This window comes from Micropterus dolomieu, linkage group LG15, assembly GCF_021292245.1.
Source record: "Micropterus dolomieu isolate WLL.071019.BEF.003 ecotype Adirondacks linkage group LG15, ASM2129224v1, whole genome shotgun sequence".
In the NCBI taxonomy this organism is placed as follows: domain Eukaryota; kingdom Metazoa; phylum Chordata; class Actinopteri; order Centrarchiformes; family Centrarchidae; genus Micropterus; species Micropterus dolomieu.
The window spans coordinates 18,673,293-18,691,697 of NC_060164.1; the positions used below are offsets into that span (position 1 = coordinate 18,673,293).

At 38.5% G+C, this 18,405-nt stretch overlaps 2 protein-coding genes across 2 annotated transcripts in view; both read right to left on the reverse strand.

Annotated features, from left to right (window-relative positions):
* LOC123984176 (protein bicaudal C homolog 1-like) overlaps positions 1-7,667 on the reverse strand; it is a 55,182-nt gene extending 47,515 nt beyond the window's left edge. The window contains exon 1 of the mRNA XM_046070916.1: positions 7,156-7,667. Within this exon, the coding sequence (XP_045926872.1) occupies positions 7,156-7,348 (193 nt within the window). The 5' untranslated portion in view covers positions 7,349-7,667. The remainder of the gene's footprint in view (positions 1-7,155) is intronic.
* A 1,608-nt stretch (positions 7,668-9,275) lies between these two features.
* LOC123984302 (ubiquitin-conjugating enzyme E2 D4-like) lies at positions 9,276-12,153 on the reverse strand. The gene is made up of 7 exons (XM_046071117.1): positions 11,995-12,153; positions 11,412-11,475; positions 11,202-11,233; positions 10,771-10,848; positions 10,417-10,522; positions 9,718-9,811; positions 9,276-9,625 (listed from the first exon to the last, which is right to left on the reverse strand). Exons 1-7 carry the CDS (start codon positions 12,016-12,018, stop codon positions 9,580-9,582), a joined length of 444 nt encoding a protein of 147 aa, XP_045927073.1. The 5' UTR covers positions 12,019-12,153; the 3' UTR covers positions 9,276-9,579.
* Between the last annotated feature and the right edge of the window lie 6,252 nt (positions 12,154-18,405).

Sequence of the window (18,405 nt, forward strand, 5' to 3'; positions counted from 1 at the left end):
AAAACGGTACTCTTAGAAAAATGCTTTCTCTCCAATCAAGGCAAGTGAAGAAAAGGCAGATTGTACTGGATGTTGAATGAGGAGAGAGAACAACAAACCAAAACCCGAGGTTCTCCAAAGATAAACACTGAAAGCTCTTGGGGGGAGTGGTTATGGACCGGTTGGTGTGTATGCGTGTGTGTTTCTGCATTTATGTGTGTGGTGAGCGCGCACGCGTGCGGGGTAAGTCAGTGGTGCCCCCCCAAAGAAACATTTCTAAAATAGCAACCGCAAACCAGACAGAATGTAAATCTGCACTTTGAAAAGGGTTGAAGAAAAAGAGCTTTGAGGGACGTAGAAAAACAGGTATTCATTTCAGCCCATTTACAGTTCCAGGAGCACAGAAATGGGTCACAGCACTCTAGCTCCACTCGGACTGTTGAAATAGGACTCCCGGTTTTATTTTCTTGAGTAATGAATTACAGGTTTTTCCATCGACTGAAGCTCAATTATATTACAGCTCCTGAAAGCTTCATCATGCCCAGGATGAAGGAATTCAACGCGTAAGCAAAGTTGAATAGAATTGTTTAATTGTATCAGCATGTTTCAGAGAGAGAGAGGGAAGGTGGCAGGAGGCAAAAAGAGTGAAGAGAAAAATTCAGTGAACTGAACCATTTCAATTACTAACAAAATGTTCTGATGTGTTTTTGCTTTTCCATAAAGCTTGGATTAATTATTCATTAACTAACTAATTAAAAAATTTATTATTTATAATTATTTTCCCTACATCCTTTTCCTTGTCCTTATTAGCCATGTAGCACTCACACCACTCTACTCTCTGTGACAGCATCAACACAACAGTAGATAAACAAGAATAATTTTTTATCTCTCTCTCTCTCTCTCTCTCTCTCTCTCTCTTTCCTGACCAACAGGTCAATCCTATCCTTTCCCTCAAATTGACAACTGGAGAGTCTCACTATTTCACAGGTCAAGTTCAACCACACTGAACTGAATGAATGCATCTCTACTTTGATGAAATGAATGGGAAGCATCTTTTTTGTGCTGACAGTGGAAGCTACTCTTATGGTGGTCCACAACTACAAAATAAGAACTACTGCTGGTTTGGCACATTCACAACCCTAACATTTCACATAATAAGGATTTTCTCTCTAGTGCTGGCTCTGTCTATCGATTTTCCCTCTTTACTGCATTTTTTCCCAAAGAGTGGTCTATATACGGTTTGTACAAGTTCCCAGCATCTCCAATTTTTTTTCACTTTAGACAACTCAAATATAACACACAGTTATATATCTGAAAGTCAAAATATTGGTCATAGTGTATAAATTATCAGTTACGAAGATAATGATGTATGATTGTATATAATTAATTGTACAGTCATTTTAGTTGCAGTGGAGTACTGCAAGATACAATAGCCAAATTGCTTTGATTGGTTTTCAGAAATATTTTTGTCAGGGTTTGGTTAGGTTAGAAGGTTAGAGTGAGGATTGTGTTTTAGTGTCAGGATAAAGACCAGGGAAAGTCCAACCACTCCACAGTGGATCTGATGGAAACTGGAACAACAGAGCAGTGTTTGAATGCTCAAGGGGCAGAACGAGAGAGAGAAGAGAAAGCCTGCAGCACATTCCCCACAAGACACTCACTTCCTGTCTGTGAGTCTTACTCAGCACTCAGAGACAGAGAAGGATGAGGCCCTCACACATACGTCCCTCATTATGTGGATGTGGAAGCCAGAGAAATAATCCGCTAAACAATAAAAAGGGAAAGATTTTGAAAAATATAAATCACATTTTGACTAATGGGCCATTTTCCCTTCTTAGAGGAAGAGTTTCCACTGGCCTCCAAAATAACATTCTTATTTTTTGCTGTGGCATACAAATTAAGTTGTGTGTGAGAAACATTTCAACATACTTATTCACAACAACTCCTAGCATTAGCATCCTCTACACACAAGATATTAAGTGAAGTAGCAGTACCTATTGTATATTATACTGACTTACATTATGACTACATACTGAAAATACTTGTGAAAACCTTGTACTTTCTCATTGCGCCATGCAACCGTTTTTCCATTCTGAGACAAAGCTGCCCAACAACAGTTTGTGGTTTAGGAGGAGGAAAACAAATTAGTTCAATGAAGAAAATGATTCACTTAGCCTAATTGTAGGTTGTTGCTGCAGTTACTCAGCAAAGATGTTGTTACTATGTGTGCATACACTGGCCCACCAGGAGGCTATGCTCAGTCACAAACACCACTAAACTCCCATCATTACTAGTCTAAGCAGGGAACCCCTCAGCTCTTCAAAGTGACCAATGCACAGTGGATAGATCGGTGATGTATGCTTAAAAATCCATGGAAAATCTTGTTGCACACGGAGATTCTCAATTTGGATAATCTGGGGTTGGAGAAAATGTTACCTCTTTCCCACACTTGGCCCTGGTCTCTTAACTTCATAATGAAAGCACAAAAACATTCTCTTAGACTGCTCCCTGTACACATAAAACTATCTTTCAAGCCTTCAAGCTTGTGTCACGGTCTCCAAGCCATTAACTTGGGAGTCCTATTCTAGGGTGCCAATAGTACAACAGTTAAACCCAGATGGCTGTCCGGGTGAGATTTTGTCGTCACTTTACACTCTATTTACTGATCCAAGCCCAGGAACCTGTGTCCCTGCCAATGTGAGAGACAGTAAATTTGTAATGGCTAAGCATTTAACGATTTCCAATTTTCTCCTGATGCAACTTTTGCCAGAACAGGGGAGTAAAATACGGCTTGTCCGAATAAAGCTAGTTTAAGAGTATACGCTAGAATTTTGCTTCAGTGTGGAGACATGCTGGTGAGTCACCAACACATATTTTAATGGGCACAGAGTGCTTCTGGGTCATTTTTATTCTCTACAATTTATGCAACCCCTGACTTTATTACTCTTCCCCAGTCTGATGTCCCACTCTGACCTCTTTCCCGTTCCTTCTGAGTACAGCAAGGTTTATTACTAGGAAGATATTTTTAAATTCCTGATTAAAAGCTAATTAGGGCTGGACAATTAATCAAAATCGGTATATGGCCAAGTGCAATATCCAAACAGCAGGAGCTGCAGTTTTTTGATGAAGTAAAATGTTAAAATGTGTGAATGTTTGTTTTGTACAGACATGAACAAATGTCACATCATCCCAATGTTAATAGTTTTTTCCAGTGGAAAAGATTGTGGTGCAATAATTCTCACTAATAATGAATCATACTGTCAAAATAATCCTAATATCTGTCAAAATAAATTCGGTATTATTTCTACCATATTGTGCAGCCATCAAGCTTTAATTGCCATTATGGCCCAAAATTTCAGTTATACTGAAGTAAATTCACTTACATAAGATCAGATTTCTCTGGTCATACCATAGAAACTATGGTTGGCTGTATGCCATATCAAATTAATGAGCCTTACACATGAAAAAAAAAATGAATTAATTACTGACAGAATAGTAAAAACTTGATACAATTAAAACCAAGTTATTCCTAACTTCATGACATGAATACATGAAATATATAAAACAAACACGTATTCATTAATACAATTTTCATTTATGTAGCCTGTTTTGTCATCTGTCTGGCTATAAGCCATTTCTGTTTGTGAAGATGTGACAACTTCCTGAAACCTTTCAAAAGATTTCCTATCTTGCAGCCAGAGGGAGAAAATGGGAGCAGAGAGATTTCACAGCAATGTCCAGCTCTTCTGTGAGGCAACACAACACACAACATCAGTGAACATGTCATCTGTGGAGAAACTTGATTCTAATTGCCTTATAGTAGTAGTAGGTCACCTCTGTAATTCTTTTTAAAACTTAAACTGACCAAACTCTTTTACCCAAGAAGTCCATGACAAAAGCATGAAATCTGGCAAACACACAAGGGTCATTTGTCTGAACAAACCTACAACTATGTTAACCTGCATCACACACCATAATCCCTAATCATACCTCATCAATTAGCTAAGTTTTTGATCTAAGTTTTCAGGTACTGTTCACCCAAGTCAAGTACAATAGACACCACATAAAAAGGATCAATACAGTTTGATTATTATACACTGGATGGAAATTAAACTGAATTTTAGCGATTCAATGTAATCCATAACAAAATTATACAAGTTTCATGAAGATGTTTCACCCTAAACATCATCGAGCTGTAATAACTTTCCCCCCATTGTCTGTTTTAAATTAGAGCTTAAATTAATTAAATTAGAATTATTAGTCTATTAACCAGTTAGCTGATCAACAGAAAATGAATCAGCAACTATTTTTATTTAAATTAATAGTTTCTTAAGCAAAATTACCAACTATTCGGTGGCTCCAGTTCCACTGTGGCTGTTTTACATTTATATTATAAATTGAGTATCTTTAGGATTTTAACTATTCGTCAGGCAAAACAAGACATTTAAAGACGTGAGCATTTTTCCCTATTTTGTGACCTTTTATATAGGTCACAACGTATATAAAAAAAATTATATTATAAGCAGTTAATCAATTAGTTAAGAAAATAACTGGCAGATTAATCGATTATAAAAATAAGCTGCAGCCCATTTTTAAATGTGTCTTGTATTTTTTCCACATTGCTTATTTGATCTTGTATGTGTAGGGCAGAAATGTGTTATCCATTTGCAGACTGAATGAATGTTTAGCCATGTACACAAGCAAGTGCAACAGCACCTCACTTAAAAATTAGCCATTGAAATAATAATTCAAAAAAGAGGTGGTTGTACAAATTGCTAAAGCACAGTAGTATTTTAAGAGTTTCCAATGGCCAGTTTATAAAATGTATGTCCATCTCAGAAACATATCTGCAGTCATAACACCAATGATATATCAATTCTGAACCAGATGGGCACTGCAGTCTCCAAAAACACAAACTAGTACAGACATATTACCTGGATCTGGCAAAACGTTGAGATACTGGGCTATTGTTGTTTAGGAAGTGACTGCAGCATGATTCGACCTGTGGCTCTTCGCCGAGGGTCAAGCGCACTTCATTTTCCAGGAAAGAGAAGCCAGAGATACAGTCAGACAATAAAACACTGAGTAAAAATATACTGGAGTTCCCATAAAATTATTTCATTATAGTCCAACTTCACACCACTCTGGCCTTGAGAACATGATGTACCACGTCAAATACAGCTTATCCAATCAAAACACAGCCAGATGTTACAAAGCTCTGACCCAAATGGATGAGACAAAAAGAGCTATTTATTAGGATTTGACTTTACACTTACAGACAGATACAGAAAAAAGAGATGAGAATCTCTGATCCAGTGAGTTGAAACAAATCAAGACCATGACTGTAAGTCATTAGTGCATCATGTGCAAAAATTCAACAGATGCTAGGACTGTGTAATGTCTACTAAGAGATAACCAAGCTACATACAATGCAACCAGACATCCAGGATTCTTCCTGAAGGCCAGAGGTCAAAGCAGTTTCACAGCTTAGATAGAGTGGTATTTAAACCTGAACCTACAACTGACTAGAAAGACAGTGGAACACTGCAGCCGTTATTTCTACGACCCAGCTGCAATGTCAACATGAGCAATGTCAGCCATGATGTCATGATGCAGCAATTGGCAGAGATACGAGACCCAACTAACATACTGTAAAGACCCAGTAGACCAGATAGATTATACATAATGACGCGCACACAGACACCCTTAGTCAAGCACACTGTGGGACGTGGCGCATGGTATGTCCGGGACACGCGGATTTAGGGCCGGCCTCCGGTTAAGTTGTTTTCCTGGAAGAGTTAAGGATGACATGGAGCTTTAAGGAATGTATCGAGAAGCGAGGCAGCAACCAGGACATTCTCAAGGGGAACTTCGTGCATGTGTCTGTGTGTATAGGATAAAGGATAAACTGACTTCAACACCAGCTGCTCGCTGAGGATTACTCCAAACGTTAGTGACAAACTTACTGCACAATTAAATATTACAGACAGACAATCAGACCCATCAGTAATACTACTTAATGTCTTGTTTTTTACAGGATGACTATGGCCGATAATGTTCCTTCTAAGTTCCTGTTTGGCTGTTTTTCAGCTCTGACTTACTGTCTTCCTGTGGAATTGATTAAGAATCCAGCCCACTTACCTAAGGCTTGAATATTCCACACTCTTGTGTTTTGAAATGTGTGATAAATGACCTCAACCTTGGAGTTTCCAGAGACCTCTCAACAGAGACTGGCCTGGCCCTGTCTTTATGAGCCTGTCATCGCTTGTTTAACCGTTCACTGCCACTTCCACGTCATTAGAGGACGAGTGAATCAATTTTATCACCAAAAACAAAAACACAGCAACACAACACATGCCGGAAAAGGTCATCATGATAGTGTAATGCCTACAACAGATAGATGACGTTTTTGTTTTTTAAAGAATCAGGCTTTCCAATGACAGTCATGTAAATATTAGTCATTTTCAAATGAAACTAGTTGCTACTGTACATGTACACAGGCTCTTTCTAAGAATACTTATCAACTGTCAGTTGGTTTTTGTTAAAGTCAGCCAGGGCTTTTGTGTCAGTTGTTTCTGTGCGTGCAAACTGAGAAGTAAGCAAACTACACGGTCAGGTCAATTTCAGTTTAGTCTCAAAACAAATGCACACCATGGGAGTTTGCATAGCGACAGCTTGTGGTCGGGGCATGTTACTACCTCCATGCAAGCACAGCACGACGGATACATCATTGATAGTTGCGGACTGTCTCATGTCGTTGACCTCTTCAACCCTGCTGTTAAACTTTACTTTTAAGCAACATGCTCGCCCATATAACTGAACACATTGCAACTCATACCAGTGGTCATTTTTCTTCTGTTTATAGCGTGGTGACACTATTAGAGGGCTCAAAGCTATTTGGCCCGACTTAATTGCTCTAATTGATTCGTTATGCACACTGCTTCCTGGTCATGCTAACAAGCAGTCCTAAAAGTTTAAGTTACCGAAAGTAGTAATTCTGTACTGAAAACGCATCTAAAATGAACAACGGGTCGTCAGAGGGCTGTTTAAGTGTGCAGCATAATGGAAACAACTACATGCTACAATTACAGAGATGAAACGTGTAACGTTACAGAAGTTGAACACGTGAAAATACTTGAACGCGCCACTAACTTTGTGCTTGTTTTTTTGTTTTACCTAATAACATGATTTCCAACTTCTTACGGTCCACCCGAAACCGCTCCTCAGTCCACTCCGGATCTGGCAGCGGATGGGGTCCACTCAGATCCTCCTCTGATCCCGGCAGAGGAGAGTCGGTGCTGCGCTCGCTGTTGGAGCCCTGGTCCGACTGCTGCAGGTATCCGCTTAAAACGTCGCACTGAGCAGCCATTGCGCTGCGCAGCAACTTCTCCCCTGGCCACTGCGTTTTATTCAAAGTTAAGTTGAGCTGGAGCAAAGCGTTGGACTTCTGTTTACTTTTTATTCCGTCACTTCGCGCTGTTTTGCGAGCTCATTGCAGCGCAGTTGAGACCTTCCTCTGCAGTTTCTTCAGACCCCTTCGTTTCCCCCCATTAGGCAGACTGATAAAAATAGGCAGGAGTTCACTCGCTATAGGTTGTCTGCCGAGTTAACGGAGACCCGCACAGCACGCAGCAAACATATGATACCAACCAACTCCTGAGGAAAGTTTCACGTGTCATCTTGCAAAAAAAAGAAAAAGAAAAAAACGGGACTCCTCCCAGAAACACTTTTTCTGAGCATCTACCTCCCCCTGGGTTCTTGTGAAGGTTTCAAAACGTGAGAAATTCACTGGACCCGTGGAGTGCAAAACTTTTATGTCTCATTATTGGAAATTGTTCAGGGATTATACCCCATTACAGCAAACAAAATCATAGTTATTATGAGCTGGAAATTATATTACAAGTCAGTCAATACTGCTTGATATGAGGAAATGTCACAATAAACGATTAATCACAAAGGGAGGCTTGACTTGAGTTTTTCTATGCCATTTTTTTAGTCAGACTGGCAGTTTATAAAAACACCCCATGTAACCAATTTATTGGTTTATAGAGGAAACACTACACATCCTGAGAGTGGGTAAAAGGAAGCAATACAGGAAAGAGAAACCAAAACAAATGTGGAGTGTGTGAATCGTGCTGATGCTGAATTAAGTAATACAGAACCAGGAGGTATGATGAAGGTCACTGAACTCAGTAATGTATACAAATCCCCCTAGAAATATAATTCCAGAGTTATTCTCATGCTGTGGCCAGGAAATGATTAATGGCAGTTTCCAGTGATTTATGGACCTGTTAAGAGCAGTTTTCCATATGTTAAATAACATTTTTATGGCTTTAGTTTAACTTGTTTCTGTTGGCAATTCTTTACATACATCTTGTGAAGTCCTCCACAACAGGGACCTGACAAACTAGTGGAGCGATGTTCTCCTGTCATCATTGTTGTTCTTCATATTTACAGCAACTCGTGTGAGTGTCACTTTCCAGCCATGTCAGACTTTAGATAACCTAACATTGACAACTTTAATCTGACAGCTGGAGCTTTCATTACACAGCAAAGTAACCCTAATGTTGCAGTACCTCATCTTCCATCATCTGGGATTAAAGCTGAATGTACCTGTCACCCTGATTTGAAAACATTGTTTCTAAAGAGTTCAGCTTTAACATCTGAGTTTTTCACCTAAATTTGCAAGCAAACCAGTCAAAGTTAGGGCATGATTACTTAATGTTTCATTTCAAAGATCAGGAATCCCCAACTATGTTTTTTTTCCTGTCAGGTTATTAGAAAAGAAAAGCTGAGGGCAAACAGGCATGGCATGTTCTCACTAAACCCAGTAGTCTGGTTAAGTCACATTAAAATAGCACTGAGGAGAATAAATGTGTGAGCTGCTTAATTAATGTGTACACCGGCTTTGTCACTGTACAGCAACCGTGCTGCAACCAGAGGTGATGATAATGGGTGGTTTAATTTCAATGGACAGGACAGCTCTTCTCATTTCCATTCCACTGCTAAAGCTAAACACTTGAATAGCCTCTATCCACACGAATAACCATTTAGCAAATGACCTGAATTAAATTTAACACACACATGAATATTAACAGTCCAGGAAACTGCCTTATGTAAAGGTTTGGGTGGTAAAAAATAAACGCTACCACCTAGTGGCCATACAAGTAATAGACTAAGGGGCTGATTTTATGGTTATAAAAATATACTGTATACTGAACCAAACATTTCATAGCATAGCAAGGTAGGTTAAATGAAATTATTAACTATGTGTATTGCCAAGAAACAAGCTGCAATTCATTTTGATTAACGTTTTTAATGCAAAATAATGAAAAATGAATTCAGTACAGTCTTGTACAATCTATTAAAAGAAAAATACAATCAGGCCATCTCACCACAACTAATAATAATAATATAGTAATGCCAATTTAAGGGAAAAATAAAATAAACAGTAAAAATGGTTAAGTCAAGTAAAGTCCGAGTACAGAAAGTGCTTCAAGCGTATAAAACACCTCAACTAGAACCAGTGTGGATGAGCAGTTGAAACCTTATATTTTGAGGTGTTCAGGGATGCGTCATTGCTGCTGAAACTTCAGTCCTTTACATTGCATACCTCTGAGTCCATTCTCTGGCTACTTTGTTGTACCTGGAGAAAAGAAAATCAGAATGGGTCTCTAAAAAACGGTTGACTGATTTAAAGTTGTTCCATGTGCCAAATTCTTTTGCTTTCATACTCACTTTTGTCTATCTGATTTGTAGATGTGAGCAATGTCTGGGACTAGTGGATCATCAGGATTTGGGTCACATAGCAAGGAGCATATGGATAATAAAACTGGGGCAGAAAAAAGACCAAAAATCAGCATGCTCACATGTTTCAATTAAATTAAAAACATCTTTTTCTACTTGTTAGCTCATTCTCCATATACCAATTTAAATACTAATCAAAACTTTGATTTTATGCACCTTTAAATCAAAATCCCGTTAGTTAAGGTCCTTGAAATGAAAGTGTATTTTTAGGCACTACTTTCATCAAAGATATTTGAACATCCCCCCACTTGCTCCTCCAATTATACAGTGCAATTTCAAAATTTTCAGTGACAAAAGCACAATGGGTGCAGTCAGAGGATCATTTTTGGATAATCAGCCCTGAAAATCCTGTTACCTGTGTTCATAGGTGGTGGAAAGAAATCATTTGGAAGAATACAGATTTGGTAACAGCACTGTGGATTGTTTCACCAAAGGGACCCTTGCTATGTTTGAGGTAATGCAACGTACCCACCTTTTGAATTCTCTCCGCATGTTATATTTTGCACCAACATACTAATTTACCCTTAAGTATGTCAAATGACATTTTAAAAATCTCTATTTCCTTGTGACTTACAAACCAGATTCTATGCAGTGCTCCTGTAATGTACAGGCAAAACATAGATAAGTTACCTTTTGATACTGTAAGCGCAGGTGACCACTGTGATCTCAAGATGTCAAGGCAGATGCTACCATTGCTGTTTATGTTTGGATGATAGATTTTCGTTGTAAAGGCAACCTATGAGAAAAAAAAACAAGCAGCACTAGGTAAAATAAGCCATTTTTTAAGTGGATTCCGAACGTGGTTGGGCTGTCTGTCAGAGGTCACATTTATAAGTACTATCAATCTTGTGAGTAGGACTGTATCAAATGATTCATTATTGATTAATCATATACTCTATAAAATAAAAACAATAGTGAAAGATGGCTGTTATAACAAGGTGATGTGCTTTTGAACTAACCAATCTATAAGATGAATACTCTTACCTTTGGTGGTTTGAAGGGATAGTCAGTGGGAAAATGGACAGAAAGAAAGAATACTCCTCCGTGATATGGGCTGTCATTCTGAAATAGAAGGGTAAATGATTGTTAAATTATGCCTAATACTGTATCCTTATTGGATAAAATGCTATTTTCAATGAGAGAGCAACCGTGCATTAATATCAGTATTGCATTTCTTTTGTTTGTTAAAAATAATCTTTGTTTAAATTAAGACATTATAGCATTTCCCCTTTCCTATTGTCTCAGTAATGCCATGGGCTTCAGTGAGTAACACTGGGATAGAGTGTGCCAGTCTGTGCTCTCCAAACAGAATAGAAAGGACTGTGAAGTCAACATAAAACACTATTGTCTACAGATCCAGAAGCAGCTTGTTTAAAAAAAAAATAATCCAGTAAACTAATCCAGAAAAAGCTCACCGGTCCTGTGATGGTAGCTTGCCAGTGAAACACTAAAGGAAACAAAGATAAATAAACAATCTGTGAGAACATTATTTAGTATCAATACTTTATACGCACAAATCAGTTACATTGCAACACTGTCCCTTGAGCACAACGATATTGCGAACACGAATGGCAAATTAAAACGTGACAGGTCATGATCATATTATCAGGCTCTGTAACACTTACTGTCCTCCCCTACAGGTCCAGCTGAACATGAAGCTGGAGGGTCCCTCTGTAAGTCATTTAACTCCTGTACAAATAAGCAAACAATAATTTAAGAATTTCACAGTTCCGCCGCAATGTAGTGCATTAATATAGTTATGTTGCTAATGAGGCAGAATACTGTTAAACTGTAAACTAACGTTAGCGAACAACTAAGTTACCCAACACTCCGGAAAATGAAAATACATTGAAAAGTAGCCAGGAACACACCTTAAAATGCTTCCTCACTGCTCGTTTGCTAGGCCAACTTTAGCTGGCAGCGAAGTTAGCTCATTTAAGTTTAACTGCTTAGCTAAGCTAACTGGCTTCTGTGTATTTTCATCGCCACTGGCACGAACATTGGACTTGCTTTCAGTAAAAATCTGTCTTGGGAATTAATTACCTAGCGTTAAATCTATTACAAAACGTTGGCACAATATTCAGCCACGTTAGGGTTAGCAAACAGATGCTATTGGATGATTTACTGGCTAACGCTATAATGACGCTTCCGTATCGCTCCAACATTTTCTGTACATTAAATCAGTTAAGAAAAGACGAATACACTTACCTTCTGTATTCTCTTCAAAGCCATGGCAAACCTTTCAGACAGGGTAAGCGAAGCTACGGTGTTTACTTTGACAGCTGTCAGCTATAACTACGCTCACTTTCTGTCGACTCGCTGTTATTTGTTTTGACAAACTGATTATTTCTTTTGTTTCCGCGTTTTTGTTCGACGACGAAGAATGGACCGGTGCATTGTGGGGGTTGGAGTTTTCCGCCAAGCCACTTAAAGGGACCGTTCACCCGAAAGATCATCCGTTAAGAAGTTAGTAAATAGCACAACTATTAAATATTAGAAACTTTAAAATAGACTTCAAATTAAAACTATGAATAATACGGCTATGGTGCTATATTATGGGCCATTATATCCAAACAGTTATTATAGTTTGATAGTCTTCAAATTTAGCTGCTGGTGAATTTTTTGTAAGTGTAAATGCCTGCCACATAATATAGGCCCTACTAGCAGAGCATTTTACTCACCCTTCAATAACATTTTGAAACTGTGTAGTACAGTTGACTGATCTTTTTTTCTGCAAAGCTGTTAGTTTTTTACTGTTAAAGTGAGACATTCCATTGTACAAGGACATTGTAACAAAGATACATTCAAAATAAAGTTTGAGGTGTGTGGTCTATAGTCTATATAACCCTGGCTTGAATTGGTTTGATACAGGCTTGTCTATGGTCCTCATTACAACGTTAGAGGCAAAGGCTTTCGTTTGAATGAGTTGCCCTAACCTCACTGACCTTTGAGGAACATGTGGTATTTGAGTTGGACAAACCTGACTATGATGTAAGCTTCACCAATTATCTGTTGATACCTTAGTGGTAGTGTTGTAGTACTCGAGACTGGTCTTAAGACCACTTTTCGCATTTGTACTCGGTCTTGTTCCAGTCGAGACCATAACTTTGGGAATATCAATAAATTGCTTTTGCATTGTCTGATTTATTTGTGAAAAATGTATTGCTTCAAATGCAACCAATAATCCTAATTGAAAATGTGTTGTTCCCGTTAACAACTGTCCCCCCTCTCCGCGATGGTAAGCATGGAGTGTTGAATAAAGAGGCTTATGTTGATTTAAGCTCTTAGTGTTTGTATGTGGGTGTTTTAATGGGAATGTGGATCTTTCAGATCAATCTGAGAAGTACCATTGATCTTGTTCCACATTTTATTGTGTGTCATGTAATGTGGGGAACTGGTCTTGGTCTTGATTCGGTCTCGCCCTCCCTCAGTCTTTGTCTCAACTTGGTCCCAGCCCCTAAAAGTCTTGGTCTTGTCTCGGTCTCGATAAACTCTGGTCTTGGTCTTGACTTGGTCTTGGTTTGGGCGGTCTTGACTACAACACTACTTAGTGGTCTGCTGATTAAAGCCATACAGTAAAATGTTAGCTTGACCTAACGTTGCTTTGAGGAAAAGGTTCTTGCTGGTGAAAAATGGCTGTAACTGTCCTTCTTTACAAGGGGAGCAGGGTATGGTATGGAGCAGGTATGAGAAGTCAGGGTGAGGGAAGATAGATGGGTGGCATCATCATAAGGCATGGGAAGTTTTTTGTATTAAACCTTTCCAACACAGAAGCTAAAACAACATTTAAAAATATAATTAAATGGATGCTAAAATGTATAATGTATAGAATTAAATTACGGCAAATACACACACACAAAATATTAATTGAAATAAAACAGTAATATATGTCCCCAATTTTAATACAGTCCCCTCCAAAAGTATTGGAACGGTAAGGCAAATTCCTTTGTTTTTGTTGTTCACTGAAGGTATTTGGGTTTAAAATCAAAAGCTGAGTATGAGTTCCGAATTTCAGCTTTTATTTCCTGGTATTCACATCTAGATGTGTTAAACAACTCAAGACATACCACCCTTGAACCCACACATTTTTCAAGTGAGCAAAACTATTGGAACATGTGACTGACAGATGTTTTTTGTTGCCCAGGTGTTGCCTTTTAGGTTGATTGTCCAAACATTAAATAGCTCTGCATGACTAGTTTTCAGTTTTCTAGTTTTCATCCTTGGTTCAAACCTATAAAGACTGCATTTCCTGTTAAAGTGGATAAACCAACATGAAGACCAGAGAGCTGTCTATGGGAGAAAACCAAGCCATTGTCAAGCTGAGAAAAGAAGGAACTGCCACTGCCACTGGACAAACATTGGGCATAGCAAGCACAACAATTTGGAATGTCCTGAAAAAGAAAGAAACTACTGGTGTACTGAGCAACAGACGTCGAACAGCTCGGCCAAGGAAAACAACAGTAGTTGATGACAGAAATATCGTGAGAGCTGTGAAGAAAATCCCCAAAACATCAGTAAGTGACATCACCAATGACCTCCACAGTGCAGGGTGAAGGTATCACAATCCACTGTTGGAAGAAGACTCAGAGAGCAGAAATATAGAGGCCACACCACAAGATGAAACCACTCATCAGCAGCAAGAATCGGAAGGCCAGATTGAAATTTGCAAAGAAGTATAGAGATGAGCCGCAAAAGTCCTTGAACACAATCTTATGGACTGATGAGACCAAGATTAATCTCCACCAAAGTGATGGAAAGGCCAAAGTGTGGAGAAAGAAAGGAAGTGCTTATGATCCGAAGCACAAGCTCATCTGTGAAGCATGATGGAGGTAATGTCATGGCTTGGGCGTGCATGGCTGCTTCTGGAACAGGCTCTTTAATATTTATTGATGATGTAACTGATGATGGTAGCAGCAGAATTAATTCAGAAGTGGACAGAAACATTTTGTGTGCCAATTTACGGAGAAATGCATTGAAACTAATCGGGAGGAAGTTTATCATGCAGCAGGACAACGACCCAAAGCACACTGCCAACAAAACAAAGGACGTCATTGGGGGAAAAAAGTGGAAGGTTTTAGACTGGCCAAGTCAATCACCTGACCTTAACCCAATAAAGCATGCATTTCAACTCCTTAAGAGGAGACTGAAGGGAGAAACACCCCAAAACAAACAAGAACTGAAAGAAGCTGCGGTAAAAACCTGGAATAGCATCACAGATGAAGAATGCAACAGTTTGGTGATGTCGATGGGTCACAGGCCTGAGGCAGTTATTGCAAGCAAGGGTTATGCCACCAAATATTAAATGTCATTTACTTTAAGATTATTTGTTCCATTACTTTTGCTCGCCTAAGAATGCTGTGGTCTAATACAAACGGTGGTATGTCCTGAGTTGTTTAACACATCTAGATGTGAATACCAGGAAATAAAAGCTGAAATTCTGAACTCTTGTCTCATACTCATCTTTTGATCTTAAACCCAAATGTCTTCAGCGAACAACAAAAACAAAGGAATTTGCCTTACTGTTCCAATGCTTTTGGAGGGGACTGTAAGTACATCAGAGAATATAATCAATGAAAGGTGCTACGTCTTTAATTTAGATTTGAAAGTGGTTAAAGTTGGGGGGCATTTCATTTCATCAGGGAAGTGGTTCAATTCTATGTGCAGCATAGGAGCTAAACCCAACATGGTGTGGAGGCACTTCTAGTTTACTGCTTCCTAAAATCTTAGGGGCTGACTGGGTTCATATTCTTCAAGCATATCAGACATGTATTTTGGCCCTAAGCCATTAAATGATTTTTAAACTAACAGCAGCACTTTAAAATCTGTTCTATAACTAACTGGAAGCCAGTGTGAATGTGTAAGAATGGTTCTTGCAGCAGCATCCCTGCAGACCCTGCAGGGATCTAGTGATCTGTTGGGAAAACCAAACAAGGGGCTGTTGCTAAAGTCCACTCTGCTGAGATGAAGGCATGAATGAGTTTCTCTAAATCTTCTAGGGATATGACACTTATAACTAACTTGATATTTGTAGATGATAAAAGGCTGATGCAATTATTGCCTTGATGTGGCTGCTGAAGCTCAAATATGATACCATTATAATGCAAACATTTCTAACTCTGAATTTAGTCTTTGTGCACCCATGAAGTGAGTTTAGAGTAGTTTTCAGGATAACAGAATTTGGCCTAAAGACAGCTGTAAGGGGGTTGGGTAATAGATGCCCCAAAACCGCCCTAAATCTGCATGTCATAATGATTCACTCATTCATGACTGCAAGTCAACAACATAACCCCAGCTTTTTATACAACCTGAACAAACTGAAGACTATAGCAGACAGCCAACCTCATTTTTTATGTTCAGTGGTATCAAAGGCTGCATTAGTTTCCTGAAGCACAGCCTGATATTTTTCCTGAATCACTAACCAGATGAAAATAATTTAGTACCTTTATCAGTACAGTCTTAAGCCAGTCAAGTCAGAATAAAAAATGTCAAAAACTCAGTTAACATTTATGACTTTGCTGTTGAACTGAATATAAAGAACTTTCTCAATCGTTTTCCAATAAACTTGTGGTTTGAGATGGGTGGGTTACATATGGAAGCATTGAGGTTGCATAGAAAACTGCCAGAGAGGGGTGACCCACTTGCAGCACATATATTTTAAAAAAAGCTATAGCACACAACTAAATGATTAAGGTAGCAGATGTTAAGGAAACAGGAGATAAGAAGATCAGATGAAATATGGACATCATGGTAAATGTTATAGTGCCTTTCTAGTCTTCTGACCACTCAAACTACATGTCTCATTCACACGCACTCACACACTGATGGCAAAGCCTTCGGGAGCAATTTCAGTATCTTGCTTAAGGAGACATTGACATGCGGGCAGGGAGAAGCCGGGAATCGAACTGCCGAATGTATAGGTTTATGCAAACATTTTCAGTCCTGAGAGAGCAAAGGGGAAGGGAAGACAGAAAATAAACATATACAGGCACATACAGTAGCCTACATAGGGAGAAGGGGCACATCTGTCATCTTTCACGCCTGGACTGCTGCATACCTCACAGCCACAGATTGCAGCATTTGAGAGATTTTCTATATATTTATCTATTTATTTTTGCAGCACTGGATGCATTGAATCACAGAAGCTCATAGCTAATATATAACGTTTTCTGACATTTCCATTCAAACACAGTTTCATGGAAAGTTCTGTAAAATACAAATGCTAAATTTGAGTGAAATGTCTTATATTATGCAGGAGAAAAAAAACATGTTCAACTTCTCTGCATACACAACTATTAATTTTAATGAAATAAATGCAAATTTGGGATTTTGGGATTCAAATTCTGCTGACACTAAAAAGAGAGATGATTGGATGATCTCTCAGTAATGCTGCCTTGGTGTTTATTGCTGATTTACATTAAAAACTAAAAACAAGTAAAGTTGTATTTATTTTAATTATTGTGTTCTGATTAGCTTACAGTTAAAACTGAAAATGTGTTGCTTAAGTAAAAAAAAAAAGAATGAATCAATGAACTAAGGTAAACTATAAAAAAAATGTCAAAGGACTGCTTTGATGAGGTGACATCATACACTTGTAGGTGACATGCAGTTTTAAATCAGATGCTCATACAATAACAGATGCTCCTAGGTGTTACTACTACATGGGTCGGCACTTTATTGAGAGTCGAACACCAGGATTAAGTCCATTGATACACCATTAGAGGTTAGAGTTTTGACTTCAAAGATCTTACAAGTAATAGAAAATTTATTACATTTATTCTGTATTTTAAGGACAGTAGTGGAAGAAGTATTCAGATCCTATTTGTATCAGTATATATATTTCTTTACAAAGCAATACCCCAAAGAATAAACATAACAATATCACTTTGCAGATCAAATGTCAGATGCAGATCTGTTAGTGTTACATTTTTATATAATTAAATAATAGCCTACTGATAGCCTACATCAAGGCATCAGTAAGCACCACTTTAACGTTGTAACAAGCTACCGTGGAACTAATTGTAGCCTACCTGTTATGTGGTTTAATTTACTACATAACTGCATTGTATTTTACATGCTCATTGTAGGTTTTTCTGAAATTTAGTGGAGTAGAAATATAAAATAAAACAAACTTAAAATACTCAAGTAAAGCAGAAGTTCCTCGGAATGTTGCTTAAATGAATTCTTGAGTGGCCTAAATGTATATTTAGTTACAGATTCTGACTGAATATAGGCTATTATTTCGTTCACCTGCGATAACAGCTCTTTCTGGTACAGGCTACACATTCGATACATAGTTTCTTCTCCAGGTTTAGAAAAAAAGGGGAATAAAAGCTGTTCTATAGTTTGTTCCTTGTTAACCTTTGATAAAGATTGCGGTTGTTGAAATATTAATATAGCCTACTGCAAGTCTATTGAATGTCGGCCTAGCATATCACTGCAGTGCATATAGCAGTGCAATTTGAGCTGGAGAATAGCTGTATGTCTCCAAAACGGGTTGTAATTTATTCTTCACACGCGATTGGTCATGGATCGATGCGCGCTCACGGCGCTCCGAGGTGGCGCGCCCGTGCTTCTGAGCATCGCTTGGAGAATAGGAGAGGAGCGACAGAGACAGAGAGC